The following is a 20412-nucleotide window of genomic DNA, read 5'->3' on the forward strand; positions in this document are numbered from 1 at the left end:
CTCACCATCATATCAAGTGACCCTAAGCTATTCCCAAGCTTTAAAGGTTTCTATTTCCTAACCTGGTCCATCCCAGTTTTCTACATAATTCTACACTTATGTTGTGATTATTAATTCCTAAAAGCTCTGGATAAGTTTTGCTACTTCAAAAAGCCACTGCAGAATTTGGTATCTTCAGCCAGCAGAATGCTTCAGGATGAATTCATGTGTCAAATTTTAGGCCTTGAGTAGGAAAGGGGTTAGCTTAATTCTTTCAGCACTGAGCTGCTCTTCCTCTTAGCTACTAAATGTTTTCAAAAGAACCTGAAATCAAACTAAACAAAAAATATCTATCATATGAGGTGCATCCTTTAACTCCACAGTCTGAGGAATGGGTAGAACACCTTCTACTTGCCTATAAATGCATCTGATGCTATTAAAATGATACATTTTGCATTTCAGTATCTGTAAGTCCCATGACATTGTTAACATGCAAAATTGCTAATTCTGTATCTTAGTCTCATTGTTATGGGCCACCAGAAAATTATTTTTTGTAAGTCCTTCATTCCTCTGGCAGGTGTGAGGTGCTAATGGGCTTTAGCTATTCCATGTATGTAGCTAAATCACTCAGAAATAAATTTTCTTCCCTGCATCCTGATTTCTCTCAATCAGAATAGTTAAGAAATAGTATCCAGGTCTGTACTTGAAAGTTGCAAACATAATTTCTTGCAACTTGCAAACATAACTTCTTGCAAATACCACCCTCCTCATTTCTAGTTTGAAGGTTTGTTGTTGAACACCCAGTTCTATTGTGATTAATTAATGTATTCTCCAGTTTTTATCAGGCCAAAGAAAAATTTAAAAAAGAAATGAAGATTGAAGGATTTCTGTACAGTGACTTATCTGTACTAGCTTCTGATATACCATATTTTCCACCAGAGGAAGAGGAAGAAAATTTGGAAGATGGAATTCACCTGGTTGTCTGTGTCCATGGATTGGATGGTAAGGCCAGGAGAATTGCTGTTTGCAAGTCATTTTGGTGTAAACAAAAAAAAGGGCACATGTTCAGGAAGTATGAAAGAATGGGGAGTCGAGTCTTAGCTAAGTATTTAGTCCTTATTATGTTATTCAGTCCATTGTAATAAAGGATCTAGGAAAATATCAAATATTTGCTCTAAGTAATGGGCGCTGCAACTTCTTTTGTTGTTGTTTAAACAGAATTCTACACCAAAGTACATCAGTCCTTCTGTGTACAGGAGGAGTGCATTACAGTAACTCTTCTTGTCTTTCCACAGATGCTTGGTTGTTTTGCAGTATGTCACCAGGATGAAAACATTATTTAAATCCCCCCAACACTGTTACAGTGTAGATAGCGTCCGGCTTTAGAAAGTGAGAGAATAAAAATCATTATTCACTGCAGAGGAAGCATGGCCTGGAATTTTTACATATATGCTTTCTATCAGAAAACACGTATGTTAAACTTGAAACTTCTCTTGACAAATTCTTGGTATCAATGGGAAAGGTGTAGACGTGAACCTTGAAACTACAGAGAAGGAGGGATAGAGACTGAAATCTCAGGCATTCTCAGAAAGGTGGAAAACAAACACTTGCTGGCTTGAGCAAGGACCGTTTGCCATTCAATATCTCAGTGGCAGTAATGTCCATCTCATGAGGTGGAGGTACCTCCTTTTCCAACAAAACATTTCAGAAGACTTCGGAATTTTCTAGTATGGAATGGGGCATCTCCCAAAATATTAGGAGCCTTCTGACAGTATTTCAGCACCATTTCTAATTGTGAATACACAGAGGCAGGCTATTTTACATCTGAAGGTACAGCCCTATACCCCAGCACATGTGCCAAGGTCCCTGGCAGGGCTGCAGTGTCCCCTGGGAGCCTCACCAGCTGTGAAGCTGGAAGGACAGACCTGTTTTTTGTCTTTTTTGTCTTACCTCTGCTGTTCAGCAAATAGGGGACAGAGTTATTCTGGGTCTGATCTTTGCCCTTTCTTCCCCACCATTTATACAGTCCCCAGCAGCAGGAGGTGAGGTGCAGCCCCACCTTGCGCAGGCTGTGGGTGTTCTTGCTCTCCCGCTGTTTCAGTTCATGGTCCTGTGCTGTGGTGAGCTGTCTTAGCAGCACTTAGCAAGAGCTCCCTGGTGTCAAGGTTTATAGGAAGATGAATGTATTAAATTGACTCTATATTAGTTATTTTTTCTGTTGAATTACATCTTACAAAGTACCATTTATTTCTAGGTAACAGTGCAGATCTGCGGCTCGTAAAGACTTTTATAGAACTAGGACTCCCTGGTGGAAAACTGGACTTCCTAATGTCTGAAAGAAATCAGGTAGTACAGAGCTAATTTCTATCTTCCTTTAGATCTGCTACAAACTGTTGACATTGCTGAAACAGGGCCTTCAGCAAAGCCTTTTCATGATCTGAATGAAGCAAAAGCACCAGGGAATTCAGGGAATTTTCTGTAGTATTTAGTGCAAAGGCCTGGTCCTGTTCCTGTCTGATTTGATAGGGTGTTCAAACCCATCAGAAAATATTCCTAGCATTAAAGTCAAAGGAAATTACATTAGCAGTTGTAGGACTAGACCTTAGAAGAAGGAAATGGATTTATCCTGTCAGTTTGCAAACAAATTATTGGTATCAATGGGAAAGGTGTAGATGTTAACCTTGAAACTACAGAGAAGGAGGGGTAGAGACTCTGAAATCTCAGGCATTCTCAGAAAGGTGGAAGTTGCACAGCCTGGTGCCTCTGCCTGTTGGATGCCAGACAAAGCAGCACCGACAGAAAGCAGCAAGTTTAGTGATGCTAAATTCTCCGGAGGGTGTAGAATATCCAGCAGGTGTTGTCAGCTCCCTTTGCTGCATCAGCCATTGTTTCTGCTGTTGCAATGTTTGCGAGATTTATTTCCTGAATGATAAAGAAACGTCTTCCAGAAAAATTCATTGCCAGTCTAAGCAGAGAAACAGAAATGAATTCTGTGCTTTGCTCTGCAATGAACCCATATTTATGACACAGATGCCTAACTTTATGCACAAGATAAAGATTTCCAGTGCCCAGTCAGAAACATTATTCTGATTTACAAGTAGTTGAGAAACTTGAGTCAAAACTTTCCAATCTTCTTTGTTCAACAGCTTTTATATTTTGAAGTGGCCAGTTGGTGTTAATCATTGAACTTGCCACATTCCAGTGTACATCTCTGTCAGTAGCAGACCTGCACAGTGAAAGTAAGCAAGATGAAAATAATGAGGAGACCACTTCAGACTTGCATCAAAGCCTCTTCTCATGTTTTCAGAGAATGGAACATCTTACAACATTTCTATTTAACATTATCCAGAGTCCATAATGGGAACTTTTAGTGCTCTTATAGTCTGGGAAGGTGGGGAAGTTCCCATGGCACTGGAAATAGAACCCATGTGGTTTGATGATTATTTGGATGCTCTAAAGAATCCTGCCACCCTTTTTTCCCTGTTCTGAGAACCACACTGAAAATGACCCAAGAAATCAGTCATTTAGCTTAATTTTGCCTTATGGAAGAAAATGCAAATCCCTTTTTTTAGGCATTCATTTGTGATACACTTGGCAAGCTCAGTCAGGCTGAGATGATACTAAAGGATGGAGATATAACCAGTTGAAATATGAAGCTTGATGTGTTTTGTTTATGATTAATGTTCAGGCTGATATTCTTCCACTTTTAAACAACCTGAAAGATTTGGGATAATAAGCCTAGGAGGAAATAATTAATTATCAATGCAGACAAAACAAACAGGGAGAAGGTTAGTGGACTGTTTGTAGTTTGTGAGAACATTTATTTTAAGGCCGTATTGCAAAGTGAATATGCTCATGTTTTCCTTTGCAAGAGCTGCAATTAGCAAGATGAGTTGTGTCACAAAAGCATTAATTACTGATATGTTTGCTCTGAATAGCTCTTGCAGCATTTGATGATTGTTTTTGTGGCATCTCATTAGTTACAAATTTGATTTAGAGTCCTGTTGGATTGCCAAATGACACAGTTCTGAATAAGATCTGCCTGCAATTGTATAGACTGGACAACATATTATTTGTTTTATTGTATCACAACTGGCAGTACTGTTTCAAGCAACAAATTGTTTGTCTCTCTCTAGCGCTCATTTTCTTACTGATAACTGTTGAATAACAAACACACAGCATTTCATTAAGATGGCCAAATAATCTTGTGATTACATCCTTAGCATCAACATAACCCACATGTCAGTGTATAATGCTGTAAACTAGTTTATCGTAGTAATCTGTTAAATCCTAAATGCCTAAAGCTTTTCTTTCATGTGCAGAATATGGTATCCAAAGCAGCTAAGCATTAGTAGTTCTCACCAGTGTCAAGTCAGGCTGCTTTAAGATCATACTTATGACTCTGGAATCACTCAGCCTAATATTGTTAATCTTACTATTAATAAATTGTAGGTCTGGGTTTATCCCATCATGACACATGCCAAAGTTAGAGGCACAGTCAGTAGTGAAAGAGAAGCAATCACAGGAGGTAATTTAATCCCCTTAACATATGAATTGTCTTCTAGAGATCCCTATTTCCATGCCCGACAAAGTGTAGGGTTGCTCTAGTCCTAACTTGGATTCTCAGGTTGTGTTCTTGAAGCTAAAATGCACAATATAGAGTCAAAGAGACTCTATGACAGAAAATTTTGCCTTACCTTACCTACGAGCTCACTGAGGACAGTGAATTTCCACAGGGGCTTTAACATTAGCTACGTGACCCACACTGACCCATGGTACTGTTGTTACTGTTGATGCTAAGTGAGAAAGAAAATACTTGTCTTGAGTAAGTTTGCAATATTAGTTGGAAGCTATTTGCTAATAAACTGAAAGTGAAAGTTAATGACTCTGTTCTCAAAGGAGAACTTCAGTTTTTAGAGGACCTGGAGACTGAGAAAAGTCCCCCCTTCCCCCTTAAGCATGTATAAAGAAAATTTGGACTGGTTATTATGTCTCTGCTTGCATTTTACTTTGAAAATAACATCAGTCTGCGATAAGTGCAATTTATTTTAATTCACTGACTCATTCCATTTTTCATCAGACTGATACTTTTGCTGATTTTGATACAATGACTGACCGATTACTGGATGAAATTATTCAGCATATCCAGTTGTACAACCTCTCCATATCCCGAATAAGGTAAGCATTCTCATAGTTAATAGTCTGTAACTGTTTGAGTTACATGAGCAGCATTCAGTGAAATTAGCTTTTCCAAAAGTGCCCTGTGTCAAAAGCCATTGAATCAGTGAGATGAATTTTTACATTGTTATAGATGGAAAAGTGTCTACTACGCTAAAAAAAAGTGAAATGGTAACTAAAGGATGTTACTGAAAGCCCCGATAGAGTCCCCTCAAGAGCAATTTATGCCACCCTTGTGTTTAATTTAAATAAAATACAGATGGTTTTTGTGTTAATGTAATTCTTTCTTTCCCAACAGTTTTATTGGACATTCCCTTGGTAATGTCATTATTCGATCTGTACTAACTCGCCCCAGGTTTCGCTATTACCTCAACAAGTTACACACCTTCCTGTCCCTCTCTGGGCCTCATCTGGGAACACTTTACAACAACAGTACTTTGGTTAGTACAGGTAAGAGCTGATGGAAAGCTATGACTGGCTGCAGTCCATGGGAAAGTGCATGAGAGAGCAACACATGGAGGTAGCAATAAATCGTAGTAACATGACTTGTACACTGAAGTTGTGGAAATTATTTGCTGAAGACTGAACCCACACAGAAAAAATGGCGATGAGAGGGGCTTTCAGTATCTACTACAAGGTCCAGCACAGTGCTCCCTGGAAAACCCAAGGATGTGCAGCAGTGAGAGTTGTCCTTGCTTCCACTGTATTCTTTCACTTTTCCGTATACTGCCAATAAAAAGCGGCATCTCCAGGGCTGAAGAAGACACTTAGAGTGCTATGGGAATGGAATGTCCCACAGTTCAGCCTTCCTGAGTGTTTATGCTACCATGACATGGATAATCATAGAATCATGAATCATAGAACAGTTTGGGTTGGAAGGGACCTTTAAAGGTCATCTTGTCCAAACCCCTCCCTGCAATGAGCAGGGACATCTTCAACTAGATCAGGTTGCTCAAAGCCCCGTCCAACCTGACCCTGAATGTTTCCAGGGATGGGGCATCTACCACCTCTCTGGGCAACCTGTTCCAGTGTTTCACCACCCTCATTGTAAAAACTTTCTTATATCTAGTCTAAGTCTACCCTCTTTCAGTGTAAAGCCATTACTCCTATCCAGTGAGACCCTTAGACTTTTCTCCCTGTTGATTAACAATACAAGAGGAAACAGGCTTACACTGAATTACAGTGCTACCCTTACTGTAGGCATGTCTTTAATCCCCTTGGTTGATAATTAGCAAACAGGATAAAAATATGCACCAATTTTCATTCCAGGTCTGTGGCTCATGCAGAAGTTGAAAAAGTCAGGGTCACTTTTGCAACTGACCTTCAGGGACAATGCAGATCTGCGCAAGTGTTTCCTCTATCAGCTCAGCCAAAAAACAGGTGAGTAGGGCTTGATGTGGTTGTGCAACTATCAAGGGCTACTCCAAAGGATTGTGCTGGATTGCCATGTCCTCCAGGGAGTAAAGGAAATCTGCATTTTGTTAATGATCTTTCTTTCAACACTCTTGCTTTCGAGAAGGGCTGCTCTGTCTAAAATCTAATATGTATTTTATCTGCATTTTTTCTGTGCCAGTTATCAGTGAATATATTTGCCAAACCGTTACCACCAAATAAGACCTCCATGCTATAGTAAACATGCACCTAAGTTTATATTCTGCAAGCAAGAAATATCATGCTTGACAAGCCACCATTGCTTAATTTATGTTACTAGATGAAAACCATTTTTCCTTTTTTATTTTTTTTTAACATCTCTTGTCCCTAGGAAATATGACTGTGTGAGATGAAGAGCAAATTTTATTCATGTCTGTTGTGACACCTTTGTACTACAGAGAGAGAGATGTATGGCCTCACACTGGAAAAATGATGTCTAAATAGAGATCTTTTTACCCTTTCCTTGGTCTGTCATGAATAAATGAAATAAATCAGGCTTTTCTTAAGAAAAGAAAGGAAGCATGATCCTTCTGTTCAAGCAAATGTTTTCTTTTAAGAGTTATTTTGAATATTGTGTGTGAGCAAACTGCTGCTAAGTATATAATCACAAGGTCACTACTTGATATTTAATTTTTTTTTCATACTTTGGTACATTGCTAATAGGAAACAAAGACTATGTTAAGATGAATATAACTTCTTAATTCTTAGTTTGACAGGCATAAAGCTGTTTCATAATTTTATGAACAAACTACATGACATAATCAATGACAGGTATCTTGGCATTATTTGAATTTCCTTATTTGCATTTTCCCTTTGATTCCCTGGCTCTCATTTCTGTGGAGTACAGTTGATGTCTGTTTTACTATGTCATGTTCAAATAAAATTGGGTCTACACAGGAAGCTCACATTGTAAGTTCCCAAGCAAAGAATCCTCAAGAATGTGTTGTGGGTCAAACCGATTCATTGTTTGTTAGCTTGGTAGACTGGAGATCTAACAGGCTATAAATGAAGGTGTTGTCCTTGTAAAAGCAGAAAGCAGAAACTTACTATGAAGAGGGATGTCTGTAAAGTCAGAACCATCCAGGTAGATGCTTAGGCAAAAAATCTGAAGAAGTAGGCAGGTCCATATGTGAATGTATGAGCTGGCATACTTAGTCAAAATAGAGGTGCCCCTCCTCTAGCACCCTGCTCCCAAAAGTAGTCGAGAGAACCTACAGAGGGAGAAATATCAGAAGCAGTGTTTTGCCTACTTTCCTGGATAACTTTTTAAGCCTCCAGCAATTTCTGACTTTCTTCTTAAAGTAGAAGTCCCTGCTACTTCTCAATCTCTTTAAATGTTCCTTATTCTTGTCTTGAAATCAAAAATAAACATTATTCCTTATTGAACTTCTTCACATAAGATTTTAGATATGGTAACACTCACTGTTGCTTCTCCTACCTTTTACCTCAGACTGAAGTCACAAACTGAGTTGGTATGATTGCAGAAGAAGAAGATGATAAACAGTTTCAGCCAGGCTTAGTAAAGGCAGCCAACAGGACTCTTCTTTGTGGTAGTGATGGTCAACTTTTCTATTAGAATCTAGAAATCAATGGACTTGCTTCTGGGCCCTTTTCACATAAGGGGGAGGGAAAGATGAAGGTCAAACCCACAGCTCTTCTGTGTTCAGGATACTCTCTGGACTAGTAGACTAGATCATCTGCGTCCATTTTCCTACTTTTCTGCTGAATGTGGGTGATGGAGGGCTCAAGAGACCACAGACAGGGCAAACAGCAGGAGCCTGTTTCCACAGTCCATCAGTGGCCCCATTGCCTCCAGGGAAGAGGGAGGATTCCTGGTTTCCAGTCCATGTACCAGCAGTGTGTATTTATCAAGGGACTGCTGAATGCAGGGACTGGATCCCAAGGCTCCCTCAACACTGATGTAATAGTATGACATCATAGCAGTGCAGCTGGTTCCTCTTCTCCTCCCTCTCTCTATTTTGTTTGAAAATTGTACTAATTTGTTGTGTTATTTTTCTAATGTGATCCCCATTCCTGTGAACACTTATTTATCCAAAACCACTCATTGACTGTAGTGGGTCTGTACACGTGTTTCCAATGTTTAGAGGCATAAATATTTGCAAAATTAAGGTTTTAATCAAACACCTTTTTCAAACAGAGACAGTTCTTACTTTTTGTGTTGACATATAATTAACCTGTATGAGTGTTGATAAGTAACACATAGTTTGCAGAAGCAGCAGAAATGGGTTTAAGTAATTATGAGTCTTTTTAAGCTTGTGTTGCATGTTTTAGTTATCATCTATTTTGCACTGTAGATTTTCAAATGTGTTTGAACATGAAGTAGTCATGCTGACACTGTATGTATTTTGATCGCTGTGCATCATTGTGATAAATGTATTTAATGCATTTGCCACAGGTCTTCAGTACTTTAAAAATGTTGTGTTAGTGGCCTCACCCCAAGACAGATATGTACCCTTTCATTCAGCAAGAATAGAAATGTGCAAAAATGCACTTAAGGACAGACACACAGGTATGTTTAAGATCCTTTCTATATTTAAAAAGCTGTTGAGAAATTGTGTTTTTGCGTAACTGAGGTCATTGCATTAGAACAGTTTTTCATCAGCATGATGAAAACTCAAAGTTTATTTGATAAGGAAGAAAGTGTTCTCTTCCCACAAGAAATTACTGAAATCAATAAAAGAAGCCTTTCAAGCAGCTCTTTGTCTGATGAAAACAAATTTCAATCAGGTCATAATCAAAGGTTTCTTACTGCTTCTTCCCCTTCCCTCTAATTTATTTTTTTAAAAGTGATGATCATAGAACTAGCTCTTGCCAATGTTTTTTCTGTAGTCTACTGATTTACTAGTATTGTCTCACCTTTGTTTCACGTAATGTAACCTCTCTCAGCACATCCAAAGTCAGGGGGGTTTCCCTTTGTTTTCAATAGCATTTGGATGACTGCCAGGTAATTTAAGGGATAGATCTAAAATCATATTGGTTTGTAATAAAATCTGTAAAGCACATCAGGACTCATGCCATCAGAGGCCTAGCCCTTCTGTGGGCTCAGGCTGTGTCTTGTCCCAGGTATCGCCTTTGTTATTATCAGTCTCCCTCATTTATAAAATGTTTCATGGCTCAGTTTGGTACCACTTCCAGAAATAATGTTCAGTGTAATTTCATACCCGTTTCACATATGTGATTACCTAGAAAATGAGGTACTCTTTGGAAGTAGAAAGAGACACCCAGACCCAATAACCAACATGGTTGCCTTCAAACATCTTACCTAAACTACAGCTCTTTCTATCCTAGTTCAGATATGAATTAAAAGGTAATTTTCTAACTCCCACTTCCAGTGGTTGTTTCTCAGGGAGTTGTTTGACCTAGCAGGAGCCAGATCTACATTCAGCGTAGATCATTTATGAGTACAAGTTTCCCAAGCCATTGATTTTGCCCTATAAATTCCTCAACTATCTGCATCGTGTCCTTCCTGCATTAGATTCCCCAGAGAAACCCTAATGGACCTCTATGTCTTGCCAGAAACTTTTGCATTTGAATTCACAGGCAGTGTGAGTCCAAGCCTCTTCCCCTGAAGGAAACAAAAGCATTTCCTTCCACCACAGAGGAAATGAGACTAAATGCTGAGGAGCGTCCCACTTTTCATGCTAGCAGCTTTAGCAGACCTCTTCAGATGGTCAATGCCTCCAGTAGATTAACAGCATCCCAGCACTTGGCAAATCTTTGAAATGGACTGCTATCTCTTGCATTTTGGCCTTGCTTCCATTTTCCGTCTCGTTGCAACTCTCATTAAATGATACTGGAAGGAAAGAGGGGATCTGGCAGCTTTGGCATGTAGGTGTGACATCTAAACTCTTTTGCAGGTCCTGTTTATGCAGAAATGATTAACAACCTGCTCCAGCCTTTGATTGGGGCGAAGGACTGCACTTTGATCAGACACAACGTGTTCCATGCTCTGCCCAACACCGCCAACACATTGATAGGCCGGGCTGCCCACATTGCTGTGCTGGACTCTGAACTTTTCCTGGAGAAGTTTTTCCTCGTGGCAGGACTCAACTACTTCAAATAGTGCCTGAAGTATGGGGTAACAGAGGCAAACCTTTTCACTGAGTGGAGGAGAATCCCTTAGCCAAAAGATTACAGTGTTAGAAATGAGATCAGGTGGGACTTTCAAACTCTCCATTTCCATTTCCGTTTCAGAGAATAAAGTGCTATGGCTTTAAGGCATTCAAGCTTCCAAATACTGGTGCTTTTGGAAGAAATAAGTATTCCTCTTCAGTTTCTATGTTCTTTGTCCACATAAAGACATGAGCCACTTCTGAAGTACAGAATCAGAATAAAAAGGCTAATTCTTTAAATGTGATTGGACCAATATGATTTGCGTTTCTCCTGAATATTAACCCAGGAACTTGGCTGTCCTTGATTTAATGCTTTATTTACGTATTAACAAAGCTATACATTTGTAGTACTTTTGGGATAGTTAACACAAGAGGAAAAAAGCATATATGAACTCAGGTTAAAACCTCCTTTGTGATGAACTGAGAAGCCTGAAAAACATTTATGAAAGTTTCAATGTTTCCATTTGTTGAAAGAAAATATTTGGGTGGTTCCATTACTGGTAATTGTAACATACATACATTCAAATAATGGAAAGGAGTGAAATTTTTGATACAGAATGAAGAAATCTTGATATTTGTCTTCTAAAAAAGCCCAAAACACTTAAAGTTGGGAATAATTTTGTTCAAGTTAGAAGCTGCCAAACCAAGAGGACTCCATTGAATTACTTGTAAAATATCAGTGGCATCTATTAACATTTCTTCTGTTTACATTTATAGAGGATCATTATTGTGCTTGTTATAACCTTAGAGGTACAATTTTTACTTTTACATTTGTATGTAAGTACATTTAGCCCAACAAATTTTTATTTTTTTAAAATTTATTACTCTGATATGAAATTCAAAAGCTAGCCAGTAATAACCCTAAAAAACCCAATCAGATAAAAATAGGCTGGAGACAGAGTGGTAAGGATTGTGGAAAGCTTAAAAAATATAAGGATGTCTTCTTAGGCTTCTCTGCAATGGTCTATTAGTGTTTTACTAATGTCCATTTGCAGTGCTGTATACAGTCCTAATTCTTATATGGTTACAGCTGGTTGAAACGTTTAAAACTTTAGTCATACAAAAATATTCAAGTCATTTTTAAGGTTTTGGAAAAGAACCCATTTTTTCACTTTTTTAGGTTTTTTTTCAATTTTCATTAAAATTTTTATCAAAAAGTTATCAAAAAGTGACAAATTTCAATAACTTTCTATACATTTTCATAACATTTTGATAAATTTTCAATGTCACACCAGTTTTTTCAAAAAAGAGTGAATAGTTCTTCACAATTATTTTTGTTTGGAAGGCAGGCGATTTTCTAATGCAAATATAATCTGTTTAAAAACATAAAGTTACCATCCCTCTATATCTTATGACAAAAGCTATAAAAAAATGACAAAGGTGGTTTCAGGTGTCAAGACTCTCATCAGTAAATTAAGATCAAGATAGTGGAGATTTCTGAAATAAGAGAGTTAAAAAATTTAAAAAATCATAAACTCGCAACTACAGGGAAATATTTGTACATGTAAAAAGTAAAAATAGGTTTTTTCCAAAAGAAGAAAAGTGGAAAACTTACACAGAATTAGTTCAAGAAAAGAGTTGCTAGCAGACTGGTAAAGGCTGCTAAAGAACAAGGCTGGTTTGATAATGTAGGCATGTTTTTAAAATAGGAAGGAGAAAGGGTGAGAATAAGATCACCTGAAAATAGGAAGCTATATTGCACATAAAAATCATCTTCCCCTCAAAGGGACAGAAATTATATAGAAACCGTTGGTGTGTTTCAATATTGACAATTTTTTTACATATTAAATATTACCTCAGTACTTGAATTAAATAAGTAGATACTATTTTATGGTTTTTTTTCCCTTTTATAAATTGATAGTTTAAAGCTAAAAGCCAGATTTACCCAGTTAACAAATAAATTCTGCCAGGAATCAAGAACTTCTGTTTCCCGCTTCTTGTTTGGGAAGTCTTTATCACTTTTCGACCTCAACATTTTAGTGCCAGCTACACTTATATATCACAGCTTACTTCCTTCTTGGTAAATTGTTTACAGAATTTTAAATATAATGGGACATGTAGGTTAAGCTGTTATGCAGTGTAGTGGCTTTGAGCCACAGACGTGGACTTCTAAGGAGTATGTGAAAAACAAGAAAGAAACGAAATCTCCAACCATCAGCAAGCTTCAGTGTGCTGTATGAAGGTCTGCTCCTCTTTTAGAAAATCTTCAGGAGTCTGCCAACAGAAAGTTTTGAAAAACATTGAGAGGTTAGTTTACACATATATACATGCCTAATGTATGTATGTGCATATATGTATGCAGTGTGTACAAAGAAGTGTGCTTATTTCAAGGTCTCACACACGAGCTTTTTCAATCCTGAGTATACTGAGTCTGACAACATACCAATGTAGCTGTTCTTACATTCAGATTGGTGGTTTCTTGCCTTTGCCTTGTACATTAGACACAATTCCCAGCCTTCTGTTTGCATGATTATGAGAGAAGGGAAATGTGAAAAGGTCTCTTTTGCATTGCTGCAGAAGTTGGTGGGCCTTTCAGTATGTTCACTTTCACATTCTACGCTGCTGCCAGCACTCTGACTGATGGATAAACATACCAAAAGGTTTCCATTTTCCTATACATATAATATTCTTCCATGGCTCAGAGTCTGATTTCAGAATTGGAGTTGGATTGTACATGGAGTTGGATTAGGTCCATACAACTTGCTCCTTGTGGAGTATGGCAGAGAGCTTCTATGAAGCCTCAGAAAAATCTGGGAGATGTCATTCCTGTGAAACGATGAGACACAGATTTTATCTTCCTTATTCTGGCAGAACATTTTGGGAAATATTGGCAGTAACGGTCTAGCTAAGCATTCATTTTAAGGTTCTTAGAATAGCCTCCCCCTCTTTTTCTTCTTTTATTCTTTTTAGCCTTCCCCTCTTTTTCTTCTTTTATTCTTTTTAATGGGATGTTGCCTTGATAATGACTCTCAATAATGTAAATCCACTCTAATTGTGTAGACTATATTGCAAAGAAATCTTCATCATCATTATGATATAAATAACATCTAAACAGTTGGACTTCATCAAACTATAGCAATCAACATGCACTTATTGTCAGATTGTTTTGATTTATATATAGAGAAATATATATTAAGAATTACCTTCATAACAAATAGCAAAATAACTGCATAGTTAGCATCTTTGTTTCTGTCTTGACCCTTGGAATTTTAATGTATTGCCCTTTAACATAAAGCCTTTTTAAATACATTTAAGTACATTAGGAGCATTGCTGCAAGGATTTCCCTTCAAACTGCACAAGCTCCTCTTGGCTTGATATATCTATGGGGGCAGTGCTTAAATTCTTAAGTGAAGCTCTCACATTCACAGTGGATAAGACAGTTTTTCAAGAACTTGGACAGAGGAAGGACAACCATGAAATTTTTGTAGCTTGTCAATGCCCAGAGCCAGCTCTGGGCTTAATGTTAGCTATATTTGAAGTGAAACTCCCTTCACTTCTATAGGATTCTTTAGTTAAGAAAAAAACAAAGCCAGCAATGCAGTGTTGTTTCTTTAGCATCTCGAAGTCTTACAACCAGCATGGAGGATCTCCTGGCTCCAACAGGTAAAGTGCATTTGGCTATTGAGGTTTTCCAGTGTTAAAGATGAAGCATGGGCTATAGCCCACAAGTAATTTCTCTGAAGGAAAGGTGATAGCCCACATGTGGGAAAAGAGCAGCAAAGAAAGAGGATCTCAGAACTTTGAAAGACAGGGGCAAAGACGGGAGGAAGGAAGGCAGATAGGAAGGTGCACCAGCAAGGGTGAATTTCATAGAATCATAGAATGGTTTGTGTTGGAAGGGACCTTTAAAAATCATCTAGTCCAAATCCCCTGCCATGATCAACCATCAGGTTAATCAAAGCCCCATCCAAGCTGACCTTGAGCACTTCCAATGATGGGGCATCCATAACTTCTCTGGGCAACCTGTTCCAGTGTCTCACCACCCTCATTGTAAAAAAATTCCTTACAAAGAATTGAAAAACTCAACACAGAGTAGTATCATCTCGCTTAACTAGGCAATTGCATTGTAGATGTCTGTTTGTGGCCCAATAGGGAGAGTTTAACTACTTTTATGATCAGTGAAAGGAAAGATGCACTTTTAGAGTGTGATTTATCAAACATATTTTACTTTTTTGGTCTAATTTTCTCTAGGCCTGTTGTTTTCCACTGACTGTGCATGATATCAGATTTAGCTATCTTGTTACTTGACACCTACACTTGATCAGATGAATCTCACACAGTGCTGGAACTCTTACAGGACTTTATCCCCACCCCAAAGGCCCAAAGAAGGGATATTGTGCTTTGAAATAGCACCTGGCCCTTGAAGCCATTTCCTTTTCAGTGACGGTTATCTAGCTTGGAATGGCACAGTAATTCTGGAAGAAAGAAGAACAAAAACTTATCCAGTTTTATTGACAAGTTCATGGAAGGACATGCTGAAAAGACACAAAGATGCCTTGACTTGTTTTCAATCTCTATTTCATCTTTAAATAAAAATTATATATAAGCAGTCTACAGCATTTAAAAGGATTGGCATTAACCATTTAAAAAAATTCAAAGCACTTGAAAACAGTGAAGTTCTAACAATTTAGTGGATATCATGCCTTTATTAATAGCTGGATTAAATTTTTCCACTGTTTTGGGGCTCCTGGAGCCCATTGAGCTCCACTTTTGAAAGAACTTAATCTCTTCAGAAATGCAAGATTTGTTTCTTGAATATGGATGGAAAGAAATTGCAGTAGTGACTAAGTGTGAGTAGATGAGGGACAGAAGAGCTAGTTCTTTCTGCAGCTGGGCTGAGGATTTTCAAGAGGGTGGTTTTCAATCTCCTGATAATAGTTGCATGCTGACCTACATCAAACCTGGAGAAACCTCTCGAGATGTTTCTACTTCAAGGATAGAACTCAGCCTAATTTCATCACCTAATTTGTGCTTAAAAATTAGTTGCAAAATGAATTTGTTCTACAAAAATAAAAGTCTTAATTTCTCTATGTTGTCAATGAAGAGATGTAGGTACTACTGAAAGTCTGCAGGAGTGATCCTGTTTTCTGCTTTGGTGGCATTCAGGGTTATTAACTCTTTTCCCTGACCAGGGAACTTATTATGAGACTCACTTTTTGGGTGTCTAAGATGTAGACAAAAAGTAGAGGCCTAGCATTCGTGGACTGGATGACATGCCTAATTATTAGCTCTTCAGTTTTTATACTTAGGTGCAAGTTTTGACTGTACACTTTGATCAAAAGCAGACGCTGAAGAGATGAATCAAGCTTCTTTAAAATTTGGCAGGAAATGTGTCGTTTCCCAGCCTCCAATGGATGCTCATATTCTCTTTAATGAAATTGTTAATTTGTTTTCAAAATCAGGTTTGTCCACTGACAATAGAGGAAATTGAAATTGCTTAGCTTTAAAGGATTGTATTCTGCAGGCTTAAAACCTTAGCACAGAGTTTTGGAAATTACTAACAGGAATACTGAGCACTATTTTACCTCAAAGCAATTAATGAATATCCACTGACCAATCCTCTTCACTGTTGCCTTGCCAGAGAAAAGCCACACTTGAGAGAGAAAGCTATCACAAGACGATGTGAAAACTGGGAATTCAAGCCAAAGCTTTCATTAGAATTTGTACGTTCATCTGGTCCTTTCTGCATGTTAAAAAAAGATATCTTCCTTTCTGCCTCTGCATTTGAAATAGCTAAGTGGTGATGCAGAAGAAAGGTGAGATCTCCTATTAACAGGCTTAGACCCTTGTGAAGGTTTATGCAAATATCTCATGAAACTTTATATATAATGAATAGTCATGGGGCACTTCTGCAGCAGTCTCAGCACGCCAATATGTGTCAGCCTAGCTAAATGATTATTTTCCTTGTGGACTTAAATTTCCATTTAAAAATTATCATCAGAACAGCCTAACATATTTCACTCCAGCTGGTCATTTAGATGCTAGAGGTCATGTCCACGGAGAAGTGTTGTGGAGTGTTTTATTTCAATACATGTGCTCAGCAATTTTGATGTTGAATGTTGTTGAGAAATTGACAATTTCTAGCTCAATCTTTAGTATCTATTTACCCTCTCCCCCAAATTTCCAGTGTGTATTTAATCATTTAATTGTTTTCAGGTATAAATCAGTATAAATCCAGGTCTGTTGGAGTCAGAGTTCAGCTTAGCCGTTCTCACTCTTTCATGCAGTTGCTTCATGGCAAGCTATAGTACCAGAGTCTCAGGAACTTCATAACATATAGTACAACTGTGTGTGCAGATAATCACTGAAGTAAAAATTAGTCTATTAATACCATTAATATTTTGAGTCATAAAATACTTTGCCTGGGACTTGTTTAGCTACAGCTGACTCTTCTCTGGTTTGGTTTTGCCTTTTAGATCAAACGCAACAACAGCAAGATTGTGCCTCTTGCTCTGTTTGTTCATGGTTCCCCTAATTTGCTGTCCTTTGAGTAGCCTAAATTGCCCTAAGCTACTATTCTGCTTTGCCCAGACATTCCCAAGTTTGCATGGTCACCTTTCCATGATCTGACTGCATCTCCTGCTTTTATTTTGCCTATATCTTTTATGAGTTCCTCTTTTCTTTATTCCTCTGCTCTTGCCATCATGCAAAGCTACAAAATTTTCTAACTATCCAAACAAGGCAGTTACTTTCTACCATCCTCTGAAGTACTGTCAGTAGTTTCAGATTTTATACTGATTTTGACTGGGATGCAGTTAAATTTCTTCATAGTGGCTTGTATGGGCCTATGTTTTCCATTTGTGCTGAAAACAGTGTTGATAATTCAGGGATGTTTTCCTTATTGCTGAGCAGCGCTTACACAGAGTCAAGGCCTTTTCTGCTTCTCACCCCACCCCACCAGCGAGTAGGCTGGGGGTGCACAAGAAGTTGGGAGGGGACACAGCTGACCCCAACTGACCCAAGGGATGTTCCAGACCATAGGACTCCATGCTCAGCAATAAACTTGGGGCCAGGGTGTGGATGTTGGCCAGGGCTGCCATTGCTCAGGGACCAGCTGGGCATCAGTCGGTTGGTGATGAGCAGTTGGGTTTTTTTGCATCTCTTGTTTTTCTTGTTGTTTTCTGGTTGTTTTTTTTTCTTTTTCTCTCTTTGTTGTTTTTTTAACAAAGTTTTTTTAATTATTAAACTGTCTTTATCTCAACACATGAGTTTTCACACTTTTACTTGTTGTCTCCCCTATCCCACTGAAAGGGGGTGTGAGCGAGCAGCTGTGAGGTGCTTAGCTGCCTACCAGGGTTAACCCGTGACAGATTTGTACAAACCCAGTCCTTTAAGCTGCATTTTATGTGTGTGATGTGAGGTTTTGATTAAGTGATCCAACAGAACTTTTCCAAGAATTTAAACTTACCCTTCATGAATCCTTAGTGGGAAGGTGAAATACAGATCCCCTGGTAAATTTGGGCTTTATGGTGGACAGAAGATATTTTACTGATTCTAGATAGGTGGTGTACTCAATTCACACCGGTTTACTCCAATCTGCTTTGCACAGACTTTCAGCATGCTTTCTCTCCATCATTGTCATATGCTGCCAGATGTGACCTCCTTCCTTCCTTCATTCCTTCTTCCCTTCCTTCCATGACATTCATGGTTGCTCAGAATAGATTGCTATAAATTAAAGAAAAAACCTGTCATACAGGTTATTAGCATCTCTTTAAAACGATAGTACTAAGTGAGGGATATGCCCTTTTATAGAAAAATTAAAGAGATAATTATTTGTACTTAAAATGTTCTATAGGCCTGGTCCAGCTCATTCTGAATTAAATTAAAAGCTCTCAATACGTTTAAGAGTGCCACGTATAGCCATACACAGAGCTTCTTGCCACAGTGAATATTCAGTTGGTAGTGTTTGCTTCAGAGACTGTGAGTCGGTGCAGATATGCATTCACAAATGTATTCAGCACTGCCATTGCATTTATCCAGGAGTGGCACATAGTGCTCACACATTCATTTCGATCAGTTTTCTCAGCCTTTTATATGAGAACTGTCATCCACCTATCCAAACATGTTACAGATGACAAGAATATTTTGTTTCAGAAGGAACAGCTGCAAGTCTCCCAGTCTAATTGCTGTTCAAAGCGGGATTATCATGAGCATCATGGTAAGGTCAGCCATGTCTTTGTCTTGTTGAGTTTTGAAAACATCTGGTGATGGATATACTACATCTACTCTGGATTACCTCTTCAACTACTGTACATCACTCCTAAGGAAAAAGATAAAATAAAATAAAATAAAATAAAATAAAATAAAATAAAATAAAATAAGAAAAAAAATCCAGTTTGAACTTTCCAAGCTTCAACTTCTCGCTGTTACCTTTTATTATATCACCTTTTTATTCCATGGCGAAGATCTTGTTTCTGACGTACTTGTGACTCCCTTTTCAATACCTGCAGACAGCTCCTAGATTGTCACTTGGTCTCCTCTTTGCCAGACTAAACAAGCTTAATTCTCAACCCTCTCCTCAGAAGCCATGTGCTTTGACCCCTCACCATCTTGGTAGCCCATTGCTGGGCCCTTTCCAGTTTCTCAACCTTGAACTGTGTTTAGGAGGCCCCAGGTACTGGCAAACTTCCTTGGATGCTAGCTCTGGTGCAGACGGGTGCCTGTTTCCAGTGCAGGAGGGGCTTACGGGCTGGTTGCTCTCATCACATTCTCTTCCTAACTCAGGTTCTAATCTGAAGAGCTGGAACTGTTCTCCAGTTGCCACAATTTGCAAGCTTCCAGCTTGCATCCCCCTATGAGTTCATCTTTACTGCTGCTCCTGTGTTGTCTTGGTTAAGGTAATCGCACTAAAAAGGGCAAAGAGTTGTGACCTGCAGGAGCATGATCATGGACTCAATGACAGATCAATATAATCATAGTTGAAGACTCTTTACTAGAGCATCAGACATCATTTTATACATTTGTTACATCCGTACATGTGTTTAGCTATTTTACTATTGGTTACACACATTATTCACGCACTGTCCACGCGCCTAGTTACACTTAATGATTGGTTATATCAACACTGTGCACCTGCATAAACATAAGACATAATTGGTTATACTAACTAAAACATGCAAAACTTGTCTCAGTCTAATTGGTCAAGATAAACTGCCGAATTGAGGTTCTTTGTGCCAAGTTCCCTTTATCGTGGAATACGCACCTGTGTTCTTCTAATTGGTATCTTTCTTATTTTTGTCTTCTTGTTTATTCTGTTCAAGGCCTTCTAAAGACGTCTGGAATGCTCTTGTGACCATTAGCTAAATATGTTCCCACAGTGACCCATGGCATCTCACCACCATTTATGGGCCTCTTTTTCAGCACACAATACATTTGCCCCCCCCCGTTGCACCCTTGGCAAGCTCACTGCCATTCTAATCGTTTCCCTCCTGGTTTTGCACATCTTATTTGGGGTGATCCTAGTCATTGGTAAGCTTTAGGCACAGATAGGGAGGAAGCCTGATGTGAGTCTGCTCCACCCTTGCATGACAGGGATGATCACTTACCTTGTGATCATCAGGTCCACGGCGTGCTGCTTTCTGACAGTCTCTGGTCTGAAAAAGCTGCTGCTGCTGTTTCTTCTCTATTTTAATAAGACTATATAATACATACGCACTTCCCTAAAAGAAATCCATGCACTGAATAGAAATG

At 38.5% G+C, this 20412-nt stretch overlaps 1 protein-coding gene across 1 annotated transcript in view; it reads left to right on the plus strand.

Annotated features, from left to right (window-relative positions):
- The window catches only part of FAM135B (family with sequence similarity 135 member B), a 270746-nt gene extending 259780 nt beyond the window's left edge, over positions 1-10966 (plus strand). Inside the window, exons 16-22 of the mRNA XM_030012198.1 lie at positions 815-981; positions 2234-2325; positions 5060-5157; positions 5456-5607; positions 6427-6537; positions 9005-9118; positions 10467-10966. Coding sequence (XP_029868058.1) covers positions 815-981; positions 2234-2325; positions 5060-5157; positions 5456-5607; positions 6427-6537; positions 9005-9118; positions 10467-10672 — 940 coding nt within the window. The 3' untranslated portion in view covers positions 10673-10966. The remainder of the gene's footprint in view (positions 1-814; positions 982-2233; positions 2326-5059; positions 5158-5455; positions 5608-6426; positions 6538-9004; positions 9119-10466) is intronic.
- The last annotated feature ends 9446 nt before the right edge of the window (positions 10967-20412 follow it).

This window comes from Aquila chrysaetos, chromosome 4, assembly GCF_900496995.4.
Source record: "Aquila chrysaetos chrysaetos chromosome 4, bAquChr1.4, whole genome shotgun sequence".
In the NCBI taxonomy this organism is placed as follows: domain Eukaryota; kingdom Metazoa; phylum Chordata; class Aves; order Accipitriformes; family Accipitridae; genus Aquila; species Aquila chrysaetos.